Source organism: Symphalangus syndactylus, chromosome 5 (genome assembly GCF_028878055.3).
Source record: "Symphalangus syndactylus isolate Jambi chromosome 5, NHGRI_mSymSyn1-v2.1_pri, whole genome shotgun sequence".
Classification (NCBI taxonomy): domain Eukaryota; kingdom Metazoa; phylum Chordata; class Mammalia; order Primates; family Hylobatidae; genus Symphalangus; species Symphalangus syndactylus.
This window is the reverse complement of record NC_072427.2, coordinates 142,331,967-142,357,116: the sequence shown is the minus strand read 5'-3', so window position 1 is coordinate 142,357,116 and position 25,150 is coordinate 142,331,967. Positions and strand designations below refer to the sequence as shown.

General features: G+C 41.9%; 1 protein-coding gene across 4 annotated transcripts in view; it reads right to left on the bottom strand.

Moving 5' to 3' along the window:
• GRIN2B (glutamate ionotropic receptor NMDA type subunit 2B) overlaps positions 1–25,150 on the bottom strand; it is a 418,101-nt gene that overhangs the window by 174,142 nt on the left and 218,809 nt on the right. For 3 of the 4 annotated variants that reach the window (XM_055280574.2, XM_055280575.2, XM_055280576.2), the window contains one exon: positions 16,887–17,485. In XM_055280574.2, coding sequence (XP_055136549.1) covers positions 16,887–17,485 — 599 coding nt within the window. Of the gene's footprint in view, positions 1–16,882; positions 17,486–25,150 lie in introns of those variants that run through there. The other variant, XM_063639629.1, reaches the window with a different exon arrangement.

The window sequence follows — 25,150 nt, the reverse complement described above, 5'->3', positions numbered from 1 at the left end:
ATCTCATTTCACCCATCTTTAACCTCAAATGCAGAACTCGGTATTGCTTTGTGTGTCCATGATATGAAATCCAGAAAAACCTCTATTTACTTTCAAAAACAACAACAACAACAACAACTAAACACATAAACCCACTTACAGTATCAGTCATTGTTCATATGGAAAATAAGAATTTAGCTGCCTACATAAGATATTTGCCATCAAACCTTGAGAAGCCAGGTCAATAGTAGAACATGCAATATATGGCCGGGCCGATCGTGCCTGTAATCCCAGCGCTTCGGGAGGCCGAGGCGGGGGGATCACCTGAGGTCAGGAGTTCAAGACCATCCTGGCTAACATGGTGAAACCCCGTTTCTACTAAAAATGCAAAAAGTTAGCCAGGCGTGGTGGTGCATGCCTCTTGCACCTATAATCCCAGCTACTTGGGAGGCTGAGGCAGGAGAATAGCTTGGACCTGGGAGGCGGAGGTTACAATGAGCAGAGATTGCACCATTGCGCTCCAGCTTGGGCAACAAGAGAGAAATTCTATCTCAAAAAAAAAAAAAGAAGAAGAAGAAGAAGAAAAAGAACATGCAACATACAATATAATAAATTCCTTGTCAAGGCCAAAAGAGGAACATGCATTATGTGGCAATTAATAAATGCTTCTTAATAGTGATTAGTTCTTCCCTCATATTACACTTATGAGGAAGAGACTCCAGAAAGCTCATATAATATCTTTTTTTTTTTTTTTTTTTTTTTTTTTGAGATGGAGTCTCGATCTATCACCCAGGCTGGAGTGCAGTGGCGCTATCTCGGCTCACTGCAACCTCCGCCTCCCGGGTTCACACCATTCTCCTGCCTCAGCCTCCTGAGTAGCTGGGACTACAGGTACCTGCCACCGTCCCTGGCTAATTTTTTGTATTTTTAGTAGAGACGGGGTTTCACTGTGTTAGCCAGGATGGCCTCAATCTCCTGACCTTGTGATCTGCCTGCCTTGGCCTCCCAAAATGTTGGGATTACAGGCTTGAGCCACTGTGCCCAGCCGAAAGTTCATATAATATCTTAAATGTGAAATCTGAAGTTTGGAGCATACGCACTCTGGATTGATTTCTTCCTGCTCATTCCACAAAACTCGAGTCTGATGACGTAAGGACGTGATACAAAATGGTGTCTGTTCATCCACGCACCTTAGTGATAAATGCTAGAGAGATGGCTGGATGAGTGGAAGAAAGGGATTGAAGCCAATGATAAAAATTACCTAATAGTCTCCTACTTGGTAAGTGTACCTGGAGGTTCTGCCATGGTTCTTTTCTCAGAAGTCATAAAGCGCTTTAACAATAGTAATAAGCATTTCTTTCTCCTTCTTATTCCTTTAGACAAACATAAAGTTTCCAAGTGTTTAATCAGATAGATTACATTACCCTACCCATAATTCTGAAAAATTATGTTCTTTCTTAATACAGTTTCAAAGCTATTCCTTGGCCTTGCTTGTCCACAGTAGACATTGCCAAGATTGGACTTGGTCAGAACCACAAAAATGCCACACATTATGAATCCACCTACAAACCCTTTCCAGAACATCATCAAGCCCATCTCAACTGGTTCCTCTGAAGGAGGACTCTCCCAGCCTCCAGGAGAAACACTGTAAGATAAAGACAGCCCACCATTTCTTTTCTTATCTTACCCTATGTCTTATTCTAAACACTGCTTTTCCTTTTATCTGCAATACTTTAGAAAGCCATTTCATTAAATATAATAACAGTGTAGTAATACAAAGAACATCACTTTCTAGTGCTAATAACTTTCATTTTTAAAACCACTTGTGTACTCCAAAATTTAGCAAAGCATCAATTTCTCATCAAGGCCAGCAGACACATCAAATTTGAAACTTCAAAGTTCTGTTTCTTTTGGGTTTATAATCTATGTACAGAGGAACTGAAATGCTGTTTAAAGTCAAATTTGTTTTGATGCTCATGTTGCCAGTTTTACTGATGAAAACTCATCCCTCTGCATAAAATAGACTCATGAAGTAACAGCAACAGGAACAGAAACCAAATTAGGAAATCATGACCACCTGCAAGAGGATCACCATGATGAATTGTTCATATCCTGTACCCTTTCCAAATTTTGAAGTTCATAGCACCAATAGAAATCACAATTTTCAGACCAGGAAAGAATGAAACGAAGGAATTCTTTCAAGAGCACCAAGTTCAAATGCATGTGAATGCTATCATTGCATTTTACCCTATTCTGATAACTGAGGTAAAAAAAAAAAAAAAAATGACAGGAGAGTGGAGAACAGTGATTTACAATCCCGGGTTGCCCTTAAGAATCAACCTGGACGCTTTTAATACATGTCTATTCCCAGGCCCTTACCCTCTTCCAGTGCAGCTACATCAGAATGTGTGCTGGGTGGGGTCTTGGGGTCTGTATACAGTTTCTTAAAGCTTCCCAGGAAACTTTAACATGCAGTCATGACTGAGAAGCACTGGCCTAAGGAACTCAAAACACAGAAAAGTGAAAACATGGTGAAGACAGTACGGGAGGAAGTCAGCGTGTCAATACATCCCTGAGGCTGTTGAGTCAGTATCAGGTGATACATTTTAGAAGACTCTTGTATCTGAAAAAGAAAAATGTGGCTGGGTGTGGTGGCTCACACCTGTAATCCCAGCACTTTGAGAGGCCAAGACAGGCGGATCACCTGAGCTCAGGAGTTCATGACCAGGCTAACCAACATGGAAAAACCCTGTCTCTACTAAAAATACAAAATTAGTCAGCCATGGTGGTGCATGCTGCCCAGCTACTGGGCAGGCTGAGGCAGGAGAATCGCTGAACCTAGGAGGTGGAGGCTGTGGTGAGCTGAGACTGCACCATTGCACTCCAGCCTGGGCAACAAGAGTGAAACTCTGTCCCAAAAAAAAAAAAAAAAAAAAAAAAGCTAACTTCTGATGATCCTAACCAACCTATTTTACTGGGATTACTTTATTCATCATTAATGCCTCTACCACGTAGCTTCCCTGCCACTGCTTTCTACTGTTCACCAAAAGTTTGGGGAATGCAGGTCTCTCCTGGCCAGCGAGATGGTGAACACCTGGGCTGTTCCCCACAGTTCTAAGCACTCAGTAGGTACTCCCCGGTGTAATACTGGTGGCTGATGAGAAAGACAGATTCTGAAAAAAAAAAAAGCTGATTGCATGAAGAATGGTTCTAAACACACAAGTGTTCAACTTGGCTAAGGTGGTTAATTTTGGAACTGGGCTGAATGTTCCCGGAAGGAAGCGCGTCCCTAAGGATTGAGCCACTAGAGGCCGCTCTGAGCCAGATTCTCACTAAACCATGCTATGAAGTGGAATCACATCAAAGGGAAAAGGAAGGCTGCTGAGTAGCACCGGGAGTCATGGCAACACCATGGTTCCTATTTTTAAACTTAGTGAGTGAGCCCACAAAGTGCGGGTGTATGCACGTGGGGGAAGGGGACTGTAGTCTATTCCCAAAGAATATTCTTTCATGAAGTTTTGAGTTTGCAGGTGGCCAATAAATTGAGACAATGAGATTAGAGAATCAAACTAGAATCAGCTATATTGGAATGTTTCCTTTCTCCTGAACTCCACTCTCCTAGTCTCTATCAGAAAGGATCCTCCATGGCCTTGGGTCAGAGGTACCAGGAAATTCATGATGGTTTTCACTAACATTCTGAAATTCTTTGTTCCTGAAGCTCATTCTGCTAGCCTTTTAGGCAATTCACTTTGTATTTCAAGAAAAATAAGTCTAAACAGCAAACTAAAAGCATCTGTGGACACTCCACTCCTTGTGAAGACAATCAGATGAATGCTATGTATTGTCTGTATCCCCGGCATCCGGCACAGGGTTCAGTACATACAGAATAGGGGTCCACATTCCTACTGGATGTGTCACTCGGTGAATTAAGAATGAATGTAATTTTGTGAAGTGCAAAAAAGTGGGCCCCACATGTCCCATTTCTTTCATTTCTAATAGCATTTTCTTTTTTTTTTTTTTTTTTAACTTTTCTCCAATCTCCAGCTGAATACAAGGCTTAAACAAATCCAAACTTATCTGACCTGTCAAAAATGAATAGTGGTACTGGAGGACATTTGTAAATCATGGCAGAGGCCAAGGTCTTGTCTTGTTCTATTGCATGTCCCTGACAGTATTTTCAATGCATCTATAATCTCCCTGAACCTTGGCAGGTTGTAGACCAGAAAGTCTCCACCCGCTTCAGTTCCAAGGATTTTTCAGGTATGCAAAGACTACAAGTTGTTGTTTTTTCCTCTATGGGTTAAAGGATTTGGGAATAGGATAAGAAAAAATAATCCTCCTTCCCATTAGGAAAAGGGAGGTATCAGCAAGATCAGAGCAAGACCAGCAAGTAGAGATGGGCACACTTCAGGACAGAGAGTGAGATGAGCAGGTTCAGTATGGGACGTCCTTACCATGTGTGTCCTGGATGCCACTCCCAGGCTGATTCTGGATTTATCATGGTCTAGTCTTTAGGGCAAGAAATAGCAGAGAATCCAAGAAAGTAAACTCTTTTTTATTTTATTGAGACGGAGTCTCACTCTGTCACCCAGACCAGAGTGCAGTGGCGTGACCTTGGCTCACTGCAACCTCCACCTCCCGGGTTCAGGCAATTCTCTGCCTCAGCCTCCCAGGTAGCTGGGATTACAGGCATCTGCCACCACGCCCAGCTAATTTTTTTGTATTTTTAGTAGAGACAGTGTTTCACTATCTTGTCCAGGCTGGTCTTGAACTCCTGACCTCATGATCCACCCACCTCGGCCTCCCAAAGTGCTGGGATTACAGGCATGAGCCACCGCGCCCAGCCAGGAAACTCTTTATTACCAAACCACCCTGTCCCACAGGTTAATGATATGTTTATATACATGTGAGTCATGCCTAATTCACTCAACCTCTTCAGCAAAGGACATAGAAAGATGGACAACATGGGGCAAAGTACGCCTGGAATTCATAAAAATTTGAGTTTGAAACCCAAAGTAAGCAAGACTTAATCTTTCTGGATCTCAGGGGGTTTGGGGTTTTTTGTTGTTGCTTTTATTTTTTTGAGACACGGTCTTGCTCTTTCACCCAGGCTGGAGTGCAGTGGCATGATCATGGCTCACTGTAGCCTCTATCTTCCTGGGCCCAGGTGATTCTCACCTAAGCTTCCCAGGTTGCTGGGACTACAGGTGCATGCCACCATGCCTGGTTAATTTATTATTTCTGTATTTTATAAAGACGGGGTTTTTGCCATGTTACCCAGGCTGGTCTCAAGTGATCTACCTGCCTCAGCCTCCCAAAGTGCTGAAATTACAGGTGTGAGCCACCTCACTCGGGCAATCTCAGTTTCTTTATCTAAAAATTGGAGGTAATCACATCCCTGTACAATACTTTTAAGCTTAAATTATGCTATATAAAGCCCTTGGCACATAGTATTCACCCAATAATCTTTTTTAAAAATAAATTTTCTAAATTGCTGAAGCTTAGTATTTTAAAGTACAGGCTTTTTCTTGATTATAGGAGCATTTTAATGGAAAATTTCAGAAAGGCATTACAGAGTTCTCTGACTTTTTATACCTAAGATAATCAATATAATTTAAGCTCTTATTGATGACTTAACAATGACTATGCTTTTTTGCTATACAGGGATTTTTATGCGGGGTATACGCTTTCTGGGGTGTAGATGACAGTTCTCCCCAAATGGTGTTAGACAACTCTGCTTTTCAAGGTTTTCTGCTGTTTTTTTCTAATATCTTCCACTCTTTTCCATTCTGTTATTTATTAATGCTGTTGGTTTGCCTATCTGATCCCCATCATCATGTCTGTTATACCTAAGCTGTTGTTATCTAGGAAATCATATAAACAAATATCTCAAAGTTGTCTACCAAAGATATGGCCTTGGCCCTCTCTCACTAGTTAACAGAACTTTGTTTTTTGTTTTGTTTTGGTTTGTTTTGTTTTTGAGACAGAGTCTCGCCCTGTTGCTGAGGCTGGAGTACAGTGGCATAATCTCGGCTCACTGAAACCTCCACCTCCCAGGTTCAAGTGATTCTCCTACCTCAGCCTCTCAAGTAGCTAGGATTACAGATGTGCACCACCACACCTGGTTAGTTTTTGTATTTTTAGTAGAGACGGAGTTTCACCATGTTGGCCAGACTGGTCTCAACCCCCTGACCTCCGGTAATCTGCCCGCCTCGGCCTCCCAAAGTGCTGGGATTATAGGCATGAGCCACGGCGCCCAGCTTAGAACTTTGATTTTTAAATGGGCACATTACTGCCCCGGTTAAAAACTAAACTAAGCTATATTTCCCAGTTTTCCTTGTTGCTAGCTGTGGCCATTGACTGATTTCCAACCAGTAGACTATAAGCAAAGTGGGGGACTTCAGGGGAATTTCCTAAACAGGGAAAGGATTTACCTTCCTTCCTTTCTAACTTCAATCTGCTGCTTGAAACTGGAGTTCCAGCAGCCATTTTAGGCATGGGGATGAAGGACATACCCAGTGGATGAAAGAGTGGAAAGCTAGCAGGCATCTGGGTCCTGATGACATGCAGCTGTCATCCCAGCTCTGGACAGACCACCTAACTATGCTCATGTATCTCATTTAAACTGGGTTACTGGGACTCCACACCGTAGATAACCTAACTGCCTACAAGCTTCTTAGAAGTATGTGTAAAATTAGAGTAAACGTGCTTTGAGCGACACTCTGTATGACAAGCAACAGCAGTCATTTTAGGGCAAGAGTTTTGTGTCAGGGATTTTAGCTCAGAGCCCTTTTCTGCTTTCTTCATGACTGTTGGTTATGTTCTAGATACATCAGGTTGTTGAATATGTGACCTCCTGTCCTTTAGGTAAAAGAGCCAAGTCTCCATGTGAACGCATGTGAGCACATGTGACAGAAGTGAGGACAATGACCCTGTGTAGCCTGTGGAGTCCACTATTTTGAGTCATAGTCTCTAATATGCACACATATACACAAGTACACCGTGTCCTCTATAGTCAATAATGAGGGAAATTTGACATATTATTAAGATCTGTGTAATAGCCAACTATAATATCATAATGCTCTATTGTGCCGTTTTTGCCTAAACAAAAGTGCCTGAAAGATTTTTTTTCAAGCAGGAGAGGAAGAAAGTCGGTGGGAGTGTCTGGAAATACCTCTGAGAAAACAAAAAGGAAGCAAGTACATGAGGTTTCTCTGTTGATGTCCGCAGCCAATCCTTGCAGTGAATAAAAGAAGCCTTCACATGTTTGTTATAATGATTTAGTGAGACAAGTTACAAGAAAATTATCTGTATGAAAATCCTCACTTTTATCATCATCATTATTAGCCATGATGATGAACGAAATTTTTGATCACTGGGTATTTTGTCTAACACTAAATGTGTTTTGACAGCTATCTCCATCTGGACCCCATCTACAATCTCTTTTGGAAAATTGTGAAAAGGACCACTTACAATGAATACCATATTGTCACAGGGTGGTTTCCATGGCTATTCCTGTTTCTTGTCAGGGGAGAACTTAACTTTAGAAAAAGAAGATTCATTTATAGGCTCATCAAAAATATATAAAACCACTTGACTACTAAGTTTCCCTCCTTTGCCCAAACAATAAATGTACTAGGGATATTTAGTGACCATCCTTACAGCCGTCAAGACTTTAACAATGGAATCAGATTGGAAGGAAATATTTTCTTGATATTCATCAGAGCTAATTCCAGGCAAGCCATTTTTTAAGAATTCCTCCCAACTTCTATCCCATATTCAACCCTTCTCATGTAATCATCTAAATAGTCTCAGCAATAGAAAGAATTAGAGAAATATAACATATAAAAGTGTTTTATCCAGTTTTCTTAATTCTCTATTCACTTGACAAATGCAAATATACATAAATAGGTGCTGTCTGTATGAGGAATACATGCACACATGAATACGAGTGTGTGCGTGCAAGAATTCTGCAGACAGTCATTTACGAACATAGAAAGGTAAAGGCAAGAAAGCCTTTAAAAGCTTTAAATGAAAGCTGGCTAAAGAAGAGAGGGGCAGCAAAAGATCAATGAACAAAACACCCAATAGAGAAAGAGACAGAAAAGAATAAAGAAAGACAGAGGGTGGGGTGTAGAGCAGTAATGAATGAGGAAAAGAAAAGGCCTGGGCACTGAGGGAAGCTGTAGGCAGCCCCCGGCCGGCTGCTGCTGCTGGAAGCTGGACAAGAGGGAACAGATTTCAGCAGCGGGAAGCCCTAATCTGTCAGCAGCAGTTCCTTCATGTGTGACCAGCCAGCTCAGCTTGGAGACTGGTGCCAGTCTGGGCGAGCTAACCCCACCATGTCCTCCCGGAAGAGGATGCGCCACCAAAAATTTCTGAAAGCCGAGGGAAGGTTCTCTTGCTAGCTCCTGCCACATATCTTCCTTGGCTTCTCCCGTGCCCTGTCTACAGTGCTGTTCAGATCCCTCAGCAGTCATCCTAAATGCCCTGCTTCTTCCAAATCCTTATCGGCCACATCAGATCCTGGAGAATTTTCTCCAGGACATGACCACCTATGCATCCCTGACAGCACCATTTGAGAGGAAACAAAGAGAAAGACTCAAACCATTATCTATTTAAATTGTGCAAGATCTCATGTAGATGTAAAAGCCACACAACCATCTCTGCTCTCGGGAAGCTCATGTTAGTTAAGCTGACCTTGCACAGCTGTGGTCCAGCCCTCACGCAGGCTTCCAGTCCATGTCTGTAACCAGAAATGACAGCACTCCAGCTTTCTGGCAACTCATCCCCATCCTTACCCCCACCCAGGCAGCCTTTATCCTCTGGTGGGAAGAGACAGCAGATGGAGAAACGACTCCCACTCAATTCCTAAATAATACCAGCTTCAATTCCCATTAACTGTGAATTCGAATCCTTGTCTAGGTAAGAACCAAGGGAGCAAGAGCCATGGGGACGTTGGCAGGCCAGGGCAAAGGTTAACAGCAAAGCCCTGGCTGCCTGCCAGCCCTTCTGAGGACATGGCCAAGCAGTGGAGAGGCAGCATGCTCTAGCAAAGAGCACTGCTCCTGCCATCAGGACACCTGGCTTCTGTGCCTACCCAGCTTCCAACAGAGGAGTGACCACTCTGAGACTGTGTTTTCACATATGTAAATTCCATCCTACCATCTATTCATTAGGAAGACATGCATTGACAGGGTTGGGTTAGATGAGCACTAAAGACTCTTCCAGCTCTAATGCTCTGATGCTAAGGAAAGCTGAGCTTTCTTTAAAGCTTCCTTAATGTGCTGCACAGTGAGGGGCTGAAATCCAGGACCCCCAAGACAGATCAAGCGTCTTGCATCACACAGCCTGAGCTGGGGATACCTGGGCCTCGGGTTCCTTAGAAACATATAAAATGAAAATAATGATTCCTGTCTTTTCATTCCTGCTTTTTTATCTGATAAATATTTATCAATTGCCTACTTATCAGGCACTGTGCTGAGAATATAAAGGTTAAAAAAAACACCTTGCTCTCATTGAGCATGAATTCTACTGGGAGGAGGGAGACAACAAAATATTTTAAAATATAATTTATACAGTATATCAGATAAGTGCTATGGCAAAAATAAAGCAGGAGAAAGGGACAGAGAGCGCTTGGGAGGGTGGGGAATACAAGCTGCCCTTTTAAACAGGGTGATCAGGGAATGTCTCTCGAGGACATTTGCATCAGGATTTTTGCAGGGATCAAATTAGGTAACTGCACAGCGCTGGGGATGCAGTAAGTACTCAAAAAGGCAACTAATGTTGGAGTTCATAACTTTCGCAGCCTGGCTGACAACTGGGGCTGATTTAAATATATACCTATGACCCGCTTTTTAACCCATGCCATTGTCACCAACCCACGTCCTTTCTGAGGCAGAATCTGTTTTCAGAATGGGGCTTGTCTGCTTTCTCCACTGAGAGCCATTGCCCTTCTCTGGTTTGCTTCTGTCTTTAAGACCATCCTATTCCTTCCCATAGACCATATTCCATCTGTATCTTCTTCCCCTGCACAGATGTGCATTCTCCACCCCACTCACTGTCCTCGGTTAAATGTAACTCTTTCCCCACTCACTCACCCTCTTTATTCCCTGCTCTCTCCTCCAAATCATAATTTTTTAAAGGAGTGATATAGTTTGGATGTTTGTCCCCCCCAAATCCCATGTTGAAATGTGACCTCAATGCTGGAGATTGAGCCAGTGGGAGGTGTTTGTGTCACAGATGTGGATCCCTCATGAATGGGAGATTGAGCCAGTGGGAGGTGTTTGTGTCACAGATGTGGATCCCTCATGAATGGCTTGATGCCCTGCCCATGGTCATGAGTGAGTTCTCACTCTATTAATTCATGTGAGAGCTGGTTGTTTGAAGAGCCTGGCACTTCCTCCCCTCACTCTCTTGCTTTCTCTCTCACCATGTGACATGCCTGCCCCCCTCCACCTTCCACCATGAGTGGAAGTTTCCTGAGGCCGTGACCAGAAGCAGATGCTGGCACCATGCCTCTTGTACAGCCTGCAAAACTGTGAGCCAAATAAACTTCTTTATAAATCACCCAGCCTCTAGTATTCCTTTAGAGCAATGCAAAATGGACTACAGGAATCCATTTTGGACTTTATCGAAATGCAAAAAGGAGGAAGGTGAAGAGAAAAATAAAAGGGGGGAGAAAGAGGAAGAGGAAGAACAACAAAAAAGAGACAAAGAAAAAAACACCACCTATATTATGGGTGAGTTTTAAATCTTAAAAGTCAGCCACGGAATTAAATAGTGATTAAGGAAAGAATACTGTAGGGGGTCTCAGTGTTAAAAATACTTGAAAATGCCTTTCACAAGTTTGAGTTCAGGGAGAAAAAGCAAAAATCACTTACTGAAATGACCGTCTATATGTCGGATATGAGGAATGTGAAAGACTAGAGGAAAACAGAAGAGTTTGAATCGTCCTCCCATTCAATGATTGTTCCGTACACAGCTAACACATGCGTTGTTATGCCTGAACTACAATAAGCATTGAATGTATCTTTTAGGATAGTTATTAGGTTCTTCAATTATTTTTCCCAACTTATATATCCTTTTACACTACTGAGCAGATAAAGTCATTCCCTCCCTCTATATACAGGTGTGTGTCATTTTACTAAATATTTTGCATTAAAATGTGCATTTTTGTGCATATACATAAAAATGTAGCTTTCCTTAGACTCTGGCGCACTTCTTTAATAAGATGAAAGGCCACTGTGCCAGCTATACCGCTTATTACTATGCATTCATGTAATCTTTTGGTTGTTTCACTGTAAATTAGATTAAGTGAAGTGAACCTATAACATGTGTTTGCCTTACCATAAATCTGCCTGTGCTGGCACTCATCAAACATTTAATAACAAATAGAAGATGGGTAATGACCAAGCAGCTCTTGCCCATAATGCCTAAAAACTAATTGACTCAATTCCTCATTTATTTTTTAACCTTTCAGCACTTTCCAGGCCAAGAGTCAAATGAGGATCCCATGGGAACAATCTGGTTCATACGTTGGTTCCAAAGATGGGGAATTTGCCTTAAGGTTGTAGGAAGATTGAGCTTATCACAGCTCTTTCATTAAGAACCTAACAAAGTACTTTTTTTCACATCAGTTATTCAAAGTCACTCTTCCCCATCCCTCAAAGGCTGGGCCAGGACGACCCAGCCTTTTGAAATGGCAACTTTCACTGGGAAGGAAGAATTTAGGGAAGGAGGAAACAAATGTTGAGTAGAAAAACTAAAGACACTGGGGAAAAGTAATTAGGCAAGATTCATAAGAGGTTTGCTATATTAAGATCCATCTATCTCAAATAGCATCCGTTCTTTCTACAAGTTCCAAAAGTAGCTCTGTATGAAGAGAAGCAGCGGGCTCTCAGGACAGAAAGAGAGCACAGAGGTACGTGGCAGGTGTACCATCACGTGAGTGACAGAAACAGACCATCGGAGATTACAGAGTACATGGAGAAGGAAAATAACCACTAACTGCTCCCTGGAGAAATGATAAATGAAAAATGTAGACGGGTGCCTCCTAATAACTCACAATTTCTTCCCAGCTCAGGGGAATGAAGATGGGTTTGGAAAACTTACCTAATCATTTTCTAAACATTTTCAGATCATCTGGTACCAAAAGGTTTTTAGACTTTTCTCAAGAATCAAGAAAATTCTTCCCTTAGAGAATATATAGCATAAGAAATTCTCTAGCTCTTTCAATCAAATAAGGTATCAATTGGAAAAAAAACTCTCTTAGCATGTCTTGGGCTATAGTATAGGGCCTCATACTATATTTATTAATAAGGCACAAATGAATGCTATGAAGTTCCAACAGAAAATTAATTTTTATAAGTATTCAAAGTAGGGTTGCCAGATTTAGCAAATAAACTACAAGAGCCCCATGAAATCTGAATTTCAGATAAATAACAAATATTCATTTGGTATAAATATGTCCCATGCAATATTTAGGATTGACTTGTGCTAACAAAATTATTCATCGTTTATCTGAAATTCAAATTTAACTTGGCTTAAGTATTTTTCTTGCAACCCTGGCAAAATGCCTCCTCCAGGCAACCCAGAAGCTATCTGGAGATAATCACTAAGTCTATAATAGGCCAAGCTTCAAGGAGTTAAGAAGTTATCAGTGAGGAATTTGGATTAACACCTGATAAGTAATGTTCATTTGATAGTGAATTGAAATAGTGCATTTAAGGATCCTCCCTGAGAAGGATTTCATGCCATAAAAATATATTCTTCCTTTGGTAACTAACAAGTGAATCACTTCAAATACATGTCTCTCTTTGGGATTCAGGTATATCATATAACCTCTTCTCTCCATCCCCTAAGTGTAGACTTAGGAACTTGACCCACATAGAAAGAAAGCTGCAATCTGGACAGGTGTGAATGAGAGCTGTATCTCCCCCTACAATGCTTCTAGCGGGGAAAGGGGACTATGAATGCTACTGCCTTTTCAAAAGGGGAGAGGAGAAGCCACTTTCCTAACTCTACATCCCTAGTGTCATCCTGGGGCTGGGCCACTCCCAGAAATCTCCCAGAGAGCCTTCCTCCCTACTGCAATTGCTGAGAGGAGAACAGCAGGCCGAAGGAAAAGTCATCCTTATAAAACAACCAGCCATTTGCAGCAATTTTATTTGCAAAGATTTCCTGCTGTGGCTAAATGGTGTGGCTGCTTGGTTTGTTATTTGAAAGAGTGACCCTAGTGAGGCCAGAGCTCTGAAGGGGGTGGAGAGTCTGATTTCAGAGCAGGGTAAGTAGGAGGAACTTGAACTGAATATGCCTAATTGATTCCACTGCTGCTTTTGAGCGTGCTGTGCCTGGTGATAAAACTGCAGACTTGGGGCTAACTCCATAAACCCTGTTAGTCAACCCCAATCCTTTCTGGATCCTGATAGGAAACTATACTAAAATATTCTCAAGACAGGCAGGGATTACAGTAAAGAACCAGAAGAAGATGTATTTGGATGGAGAGGAAGGAAAAGACAGACAATGGAGATAAGGGAAGAATGCAGGTGTACGGACAAGGGAGACATCCAAGAGACGTCCAGCGGGCAGGCAGATGCAGAACCCAAGTAAAGGCAGGGAACTGGAGCAGTTTGCAGAGGAAATGCTTTAGTGGAGAAGCAGGTAGGTAAATCTGAAGACACTTCTTAAGCAGTACATTTGGGAAATCAAGTGAAGCTGGACTCCCTCTCTCTCTCTCAATCTCTCTGCTCTACACTGGTGCCTGAGGAATTGATGAATAATAACCCTTATTCCCTGTAGGACTGCTATACTGGAAAAGATGGATGTGGGCCTCTAGGACTGAGTAGGGCCACCTTCCTGGGTGGCCACACGGGAGCATCTCAGGCCTCAGAGAGATGGCAACGAAGGTTAAAACCAATTGCGATTTCAGAGATATGTGGTTAGAAACCAGGCTTCAGAGATGACATTTACATTGTGATGTAACATAAGCCAAGCAGGAAATAATAAAATCTGCAGATCACTGTTTACCCAGCAGAAGTTTTAAGTTAAAAGTAGGCATTCCTAAGCCATATTTATGAGCCTTAAGGTAACATTCACTTGATTTCTTCGTGTTGTTGGGCAGATGTTTTAGTCTCAGTAGTCCTTCATCGTTAGCTTTGGTTTTAATTAGCAAACATTTGGGAAAATAATCTGAATCAGATTTGAATTTAACAGTAAAAGCAGTGGGAGAAAAACCAAAGCTACAGAACTGAATCAACAGTACATTTTTCAAGAGAATCTTTATTGTCTTGCAAGAACAGAGCAGAACGGGAAGGCTCCTGCAGAGCAGGTGCGCACTGAGTCTTGGAGGGCGTCATTCACTTCCCCGTGCCATGCATTGTGCAGGAAATGGGGTCAGAGAAATGAGTGCTATGGGAAGGTCACTACCCTCACAGAGCTCACGGGGAAGGGAGATAATACAGCATGCAATTGCCACAGTTTGAAGAGTGGCTTTATCGGAAAAGTACAAGAGGTAGTGAAGGCATATAATGCAGTAATCTTATTCCGAGGCTCAGGAAAGACTTCCCAGCAGAAGTAATGCCAAGACTGAAGCCTGAGGAATCTGACAAATGAAGAGCATGAGGCAGGTAAGGGAACATCAGCACCTGTGTTTGTTGGGAAGGGGCATGCTGGAGAGTAAGTTCAAGACAGAGAGAGGAAAGAGCTGGAAGCAAGAGAGAGCACGGCGTTTTCGAAGAACTAAACTAAGTTCAGTGTTGCAGGAAGGTGGCGTGCAAGGCAGAGAAGAGCATGAGAGAATTTTGGAAAGATAGGCAGGGCTCATGAGGCTGAAGTCTTTATAAACCATATTAAGGAGAACGGACCTAATTATAGGAGCAATGAAAAGCCCCTGAAAGGTATTAAGCAAGAGAATGATGAAATCACATTTTTAATTTTGATCACCCTGGCTGCAATGTAAATTGAAAAGCAGTAGAACTTGGAGGAGGAAGATCATGTAAGAAGCCCTGCAGTAATGCACATGAGAAAAAATGGACTGGGATGTTGTAGGAGAGATGAAAACAAGAACGGCATTCCAGAGGTACGGGGAGACTAAAATCTAGGGCAAACAGTATGATTGACTATGAGGTGTCAGGGATATGGAACCAAGGGTATCCAGGAAATTTTTATTTTAGGTAACTTTGTAATAGAATACATCATTGACAGGCAGTGCAGGTTTGGCTAGGAGAGGGTAGGAGACTAGTGAGAGAAGAGGCAGAAGTTCAGCTTTGGATGCTGTGAGTTCAAAGTGCCCATGGAATCCAAAGAAACATATCTGGCCATAGCTAAGAATACAAATTTAGAGCTCAAGGGAGAGGTTGCAACCAGAGATGTCACTTTGGAAAATATACAGACATTGACTGTATCCTTGGGAATGGATGAGAAAGGAAGAGGGTCTAGGACAGAACCCCAAGAAGTGCCCATATTTAAGGGATGCATAAAACAGGAGTGTGCTAAGGAGCCCCAGATGGAACTGGAATAGAAGGAAACCAGAGAGGTAGAAGAAAAACCAAGACAATCTGTGCCAAGCAAGGGGCAATACCTAGGGATGGTGGAAAGAGGAACCTCTAGAGAGGTGATGGTGGAAGAATATCAAGATTGGATCACAGATATAACTACTGTGAACCTGGTTTGAGTTTCAACCCTGAATTGAAGCTGTACTCTACAGACTGCCGTCCAGCTCCCTGGTAGAAGTTACCCACTCAACATCCACTATATGTTTTTTAACATCCCAAGTACACCTTTTAATATTTTATTTATTAAGCTAGATAGTGAGTACCTGAGTATGCATTGTTTTTCTGAATACCTTTCTGTACATCTTAATACAATTAAAAATAATTTCAAATGGATGTCCAAAACAGTGTTGAATGAAAGAAATCAAGCTATTGAACAGCAAGTGTACTTATATTTCCATATATGTAACATTGTACATTTATATCCATATAAATGTACATGCACAGAGAGATATCTAGAAAGATGTTCACAAAGTATTTCTACAATGATTATCTCCAATTAGTTAGATTTAAGATCACTTTTATTTTTAAAACACACTTCTTTATGTTCTATTTAGTTTGAATTTTTATAATGTACTTACATAGAAGTTTTATACAAATAATAAAACCATGAAAGTATAGTATAGAATCTCCTACCCCACATAGTCATTTAATACCCCACGGAGGATGCACTGCAGTCATGGCTGGGTTATGCAAGGTGAGGGCTTGCTAAACAAACCAGACTAAGTAACTATAAAAGCCACCTCTATAGCAGCATCCTCACCCTTAAAGGCAGAGGCTGGAGAAGCAAGAGACAAAAACCAAGCCTGTTTCTTTAAGGGAAGAATATACTTCATATGACTACAGATGAGCATAACCTGTTCTTCAATCTTACTACAACATGGCAACATTCCAAAGGTAAGTGGACTGGTCCTCCCTTATTTCTAAGTCTCCTGCATCTTTCTTTGTGATCAAGTAGTATTTACAGATCAGAGAGGCCTAGGTTCAACTCCAAAGTGACCACTCACTTGCAACATGACTTTGTATAATTTACGCCTCCAAGCCTATTCTTTCGCATTGTAAAATAGAAACGATTGTTAAAACCTGACTTATAGAGCTGAGGATTAAATGAAACCAAACGTGCAAAACCCTTAGAGTAACATCTAACACATAATAAGTGCTCAATAAGTGAAAGTTGTTTTGGCAAGGTTGGATCCAAAACACTCCCCCAATCATGACCAATTGCCATGCCCAAGGCCAGGCTTCAAACTGCTACCATCTTGAATTGTTCTTCCTGCAGTTTCTGAACTTCCAACCCCAGTCTTTGAAGCTCCCCTCTCATCTCCACCATCAATGGGCCCTCTGTTCCACACTCACCTATTTAGCATATTGGACTGGTAGATTCTCTTCTCATGGGTGTTGTAACAACTGCTTTTGGGCTCAGGGATGAAGCTGTGCTCGGACAGCATGTCAGAAGCAGCAGTGGTGATTATGGCAATTCCATCTCTCACTCTGGCGGGGAGGCCATAGTCCCATTCATCATATGATACAGAGATGAGGCCAGTGGGGAACTCCGCAGGCACTGTGTCTGTATCCCCTGCCACCAGACTGGGCACGATCCACGTGTAGCCATAGCCAGTCAGCCCTACTGAGTTGGCCACTTCAAAGATATAGGTGGCTTCTTCCTTGGTACAGTAAAGAAGAATGATGGGGCTTTGAAGTTTCTTGAGCTGATTCTGGATCTTAGAATCTCCATCGTCCAGGGACATGTCCAGTAGGAGGACTTCCTCTAGCTCCCAGCCCACAAAGCTATTCTCAATGGTACTGCGGATCTTGTTTACAAAGTCCTGGTAGCCAGGGAAATAGGTGGTGACAATAGAAAAGATGTACCAGTCATATTCTTCCATGATGTTGAGCATTACGGAAGCTTGCTGTTCAATTGATGGGCCGAACTGGAAGAACATGGAGGATTCATCCTAGAAAAAGAACACGACAAAAAAAGGGAGAGAAAAAAATCAAACCAAAGATAGTAATGGAGAGTAAAGGTAATGGAGATTTTAAACCAAGTGGGTACAAAGATTTGTGTTCATTACTTATTTTTTATATAATGCGTTTACAAGTTTGTATTTACAATAAATATTTTTAAATATTTAAATTGCAGACTTTTGTAATACCTTTCTTCCTAAAATTGTCTCCTAGACTTTACAGAAAATCAACCTATGTCTATACTTGCCTTGTCTGAAATCCTTGGGGTTACTGCCAGAGCCTAGGGAAGCTCCCCAAAATCAAAGAGGTTAATATTTCTATAGCAAAACATATGAAGAGTCACATAGTGTAGAATAAAGGCTCTAAACAGCCTCACGTCAGTTCAGGTCAGGTTTTGTTGTCAAATGAGCTATACAAACACAAATGCACATGCCCACACAGACATACACACACACACATACTTTCCATTTTTCAAGGCTTTTGGATTTCTTGCTTGTGAATGTGTATCACTCAGTCACAGAGTGCATAATCCAAAAATGTCATTGGTCTACACATAAACCTATCTATGGAGGTGAGATAAGCTCAGTGGTCCAGAAGGTGAATGGTACTCAGGTACAGATATCAGGGAGAAATATATGTAGAATGAAATTGGATCACTATATGTTCTATAAACATACAAATGTTAAATTAATATCACATTTAATTTGCTCTCTAACTTCTACTCTGATAATAATATATGCAGAACAGAATAAGGCTCAAACAGTATGTCTAAGCTGCAAGTTAAAATTATTGCCATTTGAACTCATATCTGATTAAGCTTTACTTCAGACATATAGAAGATATGCTCTTTCTCTGACCTACAGGACACCACAGGTCTTGGTTTGACCAGAGCATTGACACACCCTTCTCTGTCAATTTTGAGCGTCTTCTGATTTCTCCTTCCTTTCCAGGGAGAAGACATTTTAAATGTCTCCCATTTTAAGCTGTGTTTCACCTGCTGCTCTGAGATGTTAAGTCCTGCATTTTCTCTCTACCTTTAGCTAGATGAGTCCAAAAACACAAAATGAACACCCTCTCAGTCTTGTCCTCCTATTTCCCCTGATTTCCTCCTGGGTAATCGTATGTCTTTTCTTGCTCTGTGCCCCCTATCTTCTATCCCATGGCTCATCTCCATTTTATAGCAATCCAGGCTAACAAAACTATGTCTTTTCTAAGGGGCAGTTCCTTCTTATCCCCCAATGAGAGCACAAAATTATATAGTGGTTTCTTAGTTCAGGAACACATTGTTGTGCAACTGAGAAATTGCTGAGCATTTCTTCGGCACCCCTTATTGAAAAAAATACAGACTGGGAAATATCCAGCTGGTATCCAAAAATCCTGATTTGGCAATGGGAGCTGCCAGCCCCTGGCTCTGCCTGGGCTGTTTGTTCTCACAGCTTGAACTTTTCACATTTTCCACAGGCTACCCAGAATGAAACCCTGGATGCTTGGTCATATAGGAGTAATTTTTCCCGGTAAGGGTGAAATGGTGCACACCAGCACGCTCTTCTCCGGACTTAAAGGTACAGTTGAAGAGGAGCTTCATAGGATCACGTAATTCAGAAAAGCAGGGAGGGTGAGGCACCAAGGATGGGTGAGTAGAAAAAAGGGAATGAATTCAAAATAGAATAATTATATCATGTGTATCTATTCCAAACCTGGCCAGTCCCTGATCCTAGACTTCTCCTACTACACGAGTACAACTCTTAGGCAAAGCTGACCTTGTCGTTAGGTTAAATAACACAGTGAGACTTTGGTCGGAATGTTTGTGTCCTCCTCAAATTCATATGTTGAAATCCTAACTCCCAAGGTGATGGTATCTGATGGTATCAAGAGATGAGTGAGGCCCTCATAAATGAAATTAGTGCCCTTATTAAAGAAGCCCCAGAGAGCTGCCTTGCTCCTTCCACCCTGTGAGGACAGAGCAAGAAGTTGCTCTCTATGAGTCAGGGCATGAGCCCTCACCAAGCACCAAATCTACTGGCACCTTGATCTTGAACTTCTCAGGCTCCAGAAATGTGAGAAATACATTTCTGTTCTTTTTTTTTTCCCCCAGAGTCTCACACTGTCACCCAAGCTAGAGTGCAGTGGCGCAATCTCGGCTCACTGCAACCTCCACCTCCCGGGTTCAAGCAATTCTCTGCCTCAGCCTTCCAAGTAGCTGGGATTACAGGTGCCCACCACCATGCCAGGCTAATTTTTGTATTTTTAGTAGAGAAGGGGTTTCACCATCTTGGCCAGGCTGGTCTTGAACTCCTAACTTTGTGATCCACCTGCCTCAGCCTCCCAAAGTGCTGGGATTACAGGCGTGAGCTACTGCGCCCATCCAAATTTCTGTTCTTTATAAGCTACTCAGTTTATAAGTAGCCTAAAAGGACTGAGACAAGTGGAAATCTGGCGCAATGCAATTTTATTCCAAGAATTGTCACTGGCCTACAGAGGACGACGACAGGAAAGGAAGGCCAGTGGCAAGATGACACACCTAGAATAGCTGTCACTTTAAAGAGACACCCATTTGTTTTTCCTGTCATGCTTCCAGCTAAAGAAAAACTGGGGGATTCCCAAATGAGAAATATTATCGCATGAGCTTCCACAGGCCCAGTGGTTATAGCAAAGTGAAGAAACTTTCCAATATGCTTTAAGATGTACAAGCTTGGGATGAAAGGGATCCCAGCGGCAAACAGAGCAGGTCTACCTATTCTGTGATAAATGAACAGATCTTATCACAAGAAGGCTCTCGAATAGATGCAAAGCTCATGTGCTATGAAACCACAGCTGGCTCAAATACATAGCAAGAGGTACAAAAGCCATGGGGGTCCACAGTAAATGGGCTCTGTTAATTAGATTGAATTTAAAAGAAAACCAATCTATTAAATACCAACTTGGCCCTCCCCTCTGTTAGTCTTCTCTTAATATTCTCTCTCCCGCAGTTGCAAGTGGCTTGTAAAGACACTGCTAGCTACTGTGTGAAGGAAGCCAATGCATAATGAGAGTGAGAAATGAGAAAATTGATATGGCTCTATCATCCCCCACTACATCCTTACCGTACCTTCTAGTTCTATTGTCCTCCACAATCTGATCCTTTTCCTGATTCTTCTGCCCTGATCAATGCCCAGCTCAACCATTTTATTCTGCCAAGCCCTTATTAAATAAGGATGCTTTATATGACCATTTTATCTGGCACCCCAAGGAGGCTAATGAAGCCAAACAGAAGTCAAGAAACAGAATAATAGCTTGGGCCAATGTTTCCTGGTATAATGAGTAGTCCAGTTATTATTATTCATTTAGTTGACATATCAATATGGTGTACAGTGATCAGGAATGGGACAGCTCTTTTTCAGTAAAGCTCTAGTCTAGCTATAAGTTGAAATGGTGATAGGCTTTGCAAATTATGGCCATAGCCACAAATCAAAGGGCAATCTTCATGTGTGCATAGAGTAGAAAGGACTGGTGGCCACACATCCATCTTTGCAGGCACCCAGCATGCACTGTGATTACCACAAGTCATCGAGGATGAAGGACAGAGATATAATTCTGTTTGTAGCTCACTATGCTTCCCCACTTACATTTCTATCTCCTGATGTCATTACAAAATATTGACATGCAGGGGTCCTTGGAGCAGTCTCCTCCTAGTGAAGAATCCCAGTCAAATTTATTACCTGAATGTACTTCTTCAGCTCACCTCAAGAGCATCTTTAACATATTCCTGTATAAAGGGCCATCCTAACAGAGATGAATAAGCAGCACAGGGAAGGTAGAATTGTACACTAGACCCTAACAGTCTAGAACCATAACGTGGGGCCCCCATCATTTTGATGTTTGTGGTGTTTATTTGCTAATAAGAATAAACAAAAAGAGGCACTTTTTCATCTTATTATCTGCCTCAGAAAATAATTGCCTAAAAAATCAGCAGTACCTAAGATTCCTCTTCTGCATCATCCAGATCCCTTATCGATCCACTTCAGAAATAAAGGATTAAGTGCCCCAGCGGCTGGTAGTGCCCCCCTGGCAATAGGGCTTCCACTCAACACCTTTGGGGACTGCCTCAGCTGAAAAATCCCACTTCCCCGAAGCCATATCCCTTTCCTGGGGTAAATGGGACTGAATGACTGGCTGTTACAGGTGTAAAGACCTAATCTTCTTGCCCTAACTCTGGACAACTCCAAAGGGTCAGTTTCTCTTCAGAATTCCCCCACAGGATTTCTGGAGCTTCCATTAAAACTGCATCACACCTGCACTTCTCCTGTCCAGCCTTGTCCAATCTTCCCTTCCTGCTTATGGTGCTGATCTCAAAAGCACCCCCTAATAAACCCCCTGCACAGTAACCTCAGGCTCAGAGTCTGCTTCCCTGGGAACCTGACTCTGCCCATTTCCCCCTTTTCAACACCAAAAAGAAATTGCTTCAAAGAGAACATATCTATTTTCAAATACTGAAATGACTTATTTGGTAGAAAGACAAATCTTTGCTCATTAAATTCAGAGGAGAAGAGAACTGGGAACAATGAGTAGAAGTATTAAAAGGCATTATTGGGCTCAATATAAGAAAAGCATTTGCAAAAATTATAGGTTCTTAAAATGGAATGGGTCTCCTAAGGTAGTGAGCTCTCTATCACTGTAAGCATTCAAACAAGAGCTGGATTATTATCTAACAGAGGGATTTTTGCCAGTACATGGGCTGGAAAATTTTATGATTATCCTTAAGACCCAGTTCAAATGTCAGGTCTTTCACGTATGTCTTTTCTAACTTGCCCTGGTCAACTTAGTTCTATCTCCCCTTTGCTTTTATCTTGTACATGCCTCCGTCATCATACTTACACAGTAAACATGCATACTTGCCTTATCTGACTAAAAATGTTTCTCAAGAGTATGTTCATCTCTAGGTCCCTAGCTGACACATGAAACATTTTTCTAGTGTTCATTGTATTAATATTGTAGACGTTTTGTTCACTGGGTGGGAAAGTAACTGAAATGAATTTGATGATCTCATCTAGTTCAATTTTTTTTTTTTTTTTGAGACAAAGTCTCACTCTGTTGCCAGGCTGGAGGACAGTGGCATAATCTTGGCTCACTGTAACCTCTGCCTCCCAGGTTCAAGCAATTCTCATGCCTCAGCCTTCCAAGTAGCTGGGACCACAGGTGCGTGCCACCACACCCAGCTAATTTTTTTTGTATTTTTAGTAGAGATGGGGTTTCACCATGTTGGCCAGGATGGTCTCCATCTCCTGACCTGGTGACCCGCCCACCTCAGCCTCCCAAAGTGCTGAGATTACAGGCATGAGCCACCGCGCCCAGCCTAGTTTCAAATTTTTATGCTGATGGCACATATCTACCTCATAGAAATAAGCCATGCCTAAAAAGTTATACATAAACTGTGCTTTTACAAAATGTGAGGGGATCCCTGTTATAGCCAGCCAGAGTGGCAGAAAATGCTATAGTCACTTATTTACATCCCTTTGTAGCAAACTCCTTAAAAGCATCATCTATACTCACTTCTCCTAATTCTTCTTCTCCCATTCTCATAAACTGAATCCAATGAGACTTTCAACCCCACCGCTTCACTGAAACTCCTCTGGTAAAAGGCAGGTGACTTTGATATCGACAATGCCAATGTCCACTTGCAGTCCTCCTTATCTACCAGCAACATTTGATGTTCTTCTTCCAATCTCTGCAAGAGCCTGCTCAATGGTACCACTGGCTCTGTCCTGACCCCCTAGTCTAATGCTCAACAAAGACGGATGATCTTTTGTAAACTTAAGATGTTATTCTATACCCCAAGCCCTCAAAGACTCCCCAGTGTACTACAAAGAAACAGCCAGCACCCTTGATTTGGACCCCCTATTGGCCCTCGGGTCCGAGGCCCTCACTCTGCTCCATGCACTCTGATCTGTATTGAACACACTCACACATTCTTGCTCCAGGGCTTTGCTGTAGCTATTTCCCCTGCCTGAAACACTTTTTCTCCAGCTATCCAGGTATCACACAGGCACCTCTTCCACGTCTTTGCTAAAATCTTGCCTTCCCAACAAAGTGCTCTCAATCCTGACCACACCATGGAATGCTGAAGCCTGTCCTCACTTTTCACAGGCATATCTGATCCCCTTGTCCAGCTTTGCTTTTTCTTTTTCCCATAGCATCTCTCACCATCAGATGGACTACATGATTACTTATTTGGCATGTTTATTATGAACTCACCTGCCTCTTCCCAATTAAATGTGAACACCAGGAGGGCAGGGATTGGTATGTGTTTGTTCACTGCTATAACCCAGCACCTAGAATTGAGGTCTGGCCCATAGGGTGCGCTCAGTAAATATCTGAATTTTTTTAAATGGGGTCATGGATGCTGCAACCAGATGCTCTCAAATCTAACTTATCTTTGTTGGCTATCCAATTGTGATTATATTTTTCCAGCATCTTAAAGCCTTTCACATTATTCAAATCTTAGTACTGTATAATATCATAGGGATTATAATCCTGTTAGGACACTAGTATAGTTTCAGATTAAATCAATCTGGTTTTCCTCTAGTCTCTTTCCTATTATATTAATAAAGAAAATTCTCCTTCTGTTCTTCTCAATTCAGTTCTTGAGGAGGATCTGTGTCTGAAAAACTCTAGAACTGGTAGGCTTTCCCTGAGACTTTCTCCATCAGATTAAGGAAGGCAAATGTAGAAATGATGGGCTAAGAGGCCAGGGTTATCCAGCTGTCCTGAGAAGTTCTGAGTACTCCATCTTCACTCCTTCCACATTTAGCACAGAGTAGAGGCAGAATATGGGAGACAAAAAATCTCTTTCTCCTCCCAAAATAAGGGGAAATGCTTTCCTCTACTCACCAAATCCTAAATGATCATCTCCTTTGATGACTAGAAATTCTGATACCACGCCATCATTTTTTTCTGGTGACTAAGGCTGGAGTTAGTTCCTTAGCATGGCTTTGAATAGTGTCAGAGTTTTGGGAGCAGTGTCTTGCAAGATAGGGAAAATTTCTGATGTTCTCCAGCCTCACCATTAATCAAAAATATCATGACTGAAACACACAATGGAAGCATACTGATAGAGAATCATGATCTTTCCTGCCTGTTAAATGCCAGACCCATTCTTTTCTTTAAACCCTTGCACACAAAGGAGAACATTCTGAGTTTTCAAAGAAATTCAAGCAGATCTGGCAAGTTTAAGAGCCACTCTGGATAACTAAGCAACTTCCGCAGAAGCCAGCATTCTTTTTATTATTTGTTCTTTCAGGAGCTAATTGTCCTTTCTACTTGAATTTGGCCCCATTTTCCTCCCTGACTGAGTCTCTCTTTGGATGTGCTTTAATCACCAAATTTAAGCCACAGTAGAGAAACAAACTAAAAGTATTCATTCACTTTGAGAATGTCTACAAGATTCTTGATATTCTAGGCCACAGAGACAACTTTATAGCCAGAAGAAAACAACAGGAAGTGTAATAAGAGGAGAAGGAACAGGCAGATTCCCCATCACTAAGATACCTAAATGAATTACAGAATTAAAGTAAGGGAGCAAAGGTCCTGAAGGATAGTAAGAGCACTTCGAGAATGTGTTTGTGCCCCTTTGTAAGGTATCGGGACCACTAAAATCTTAACAAGACTGTTTCATTTCA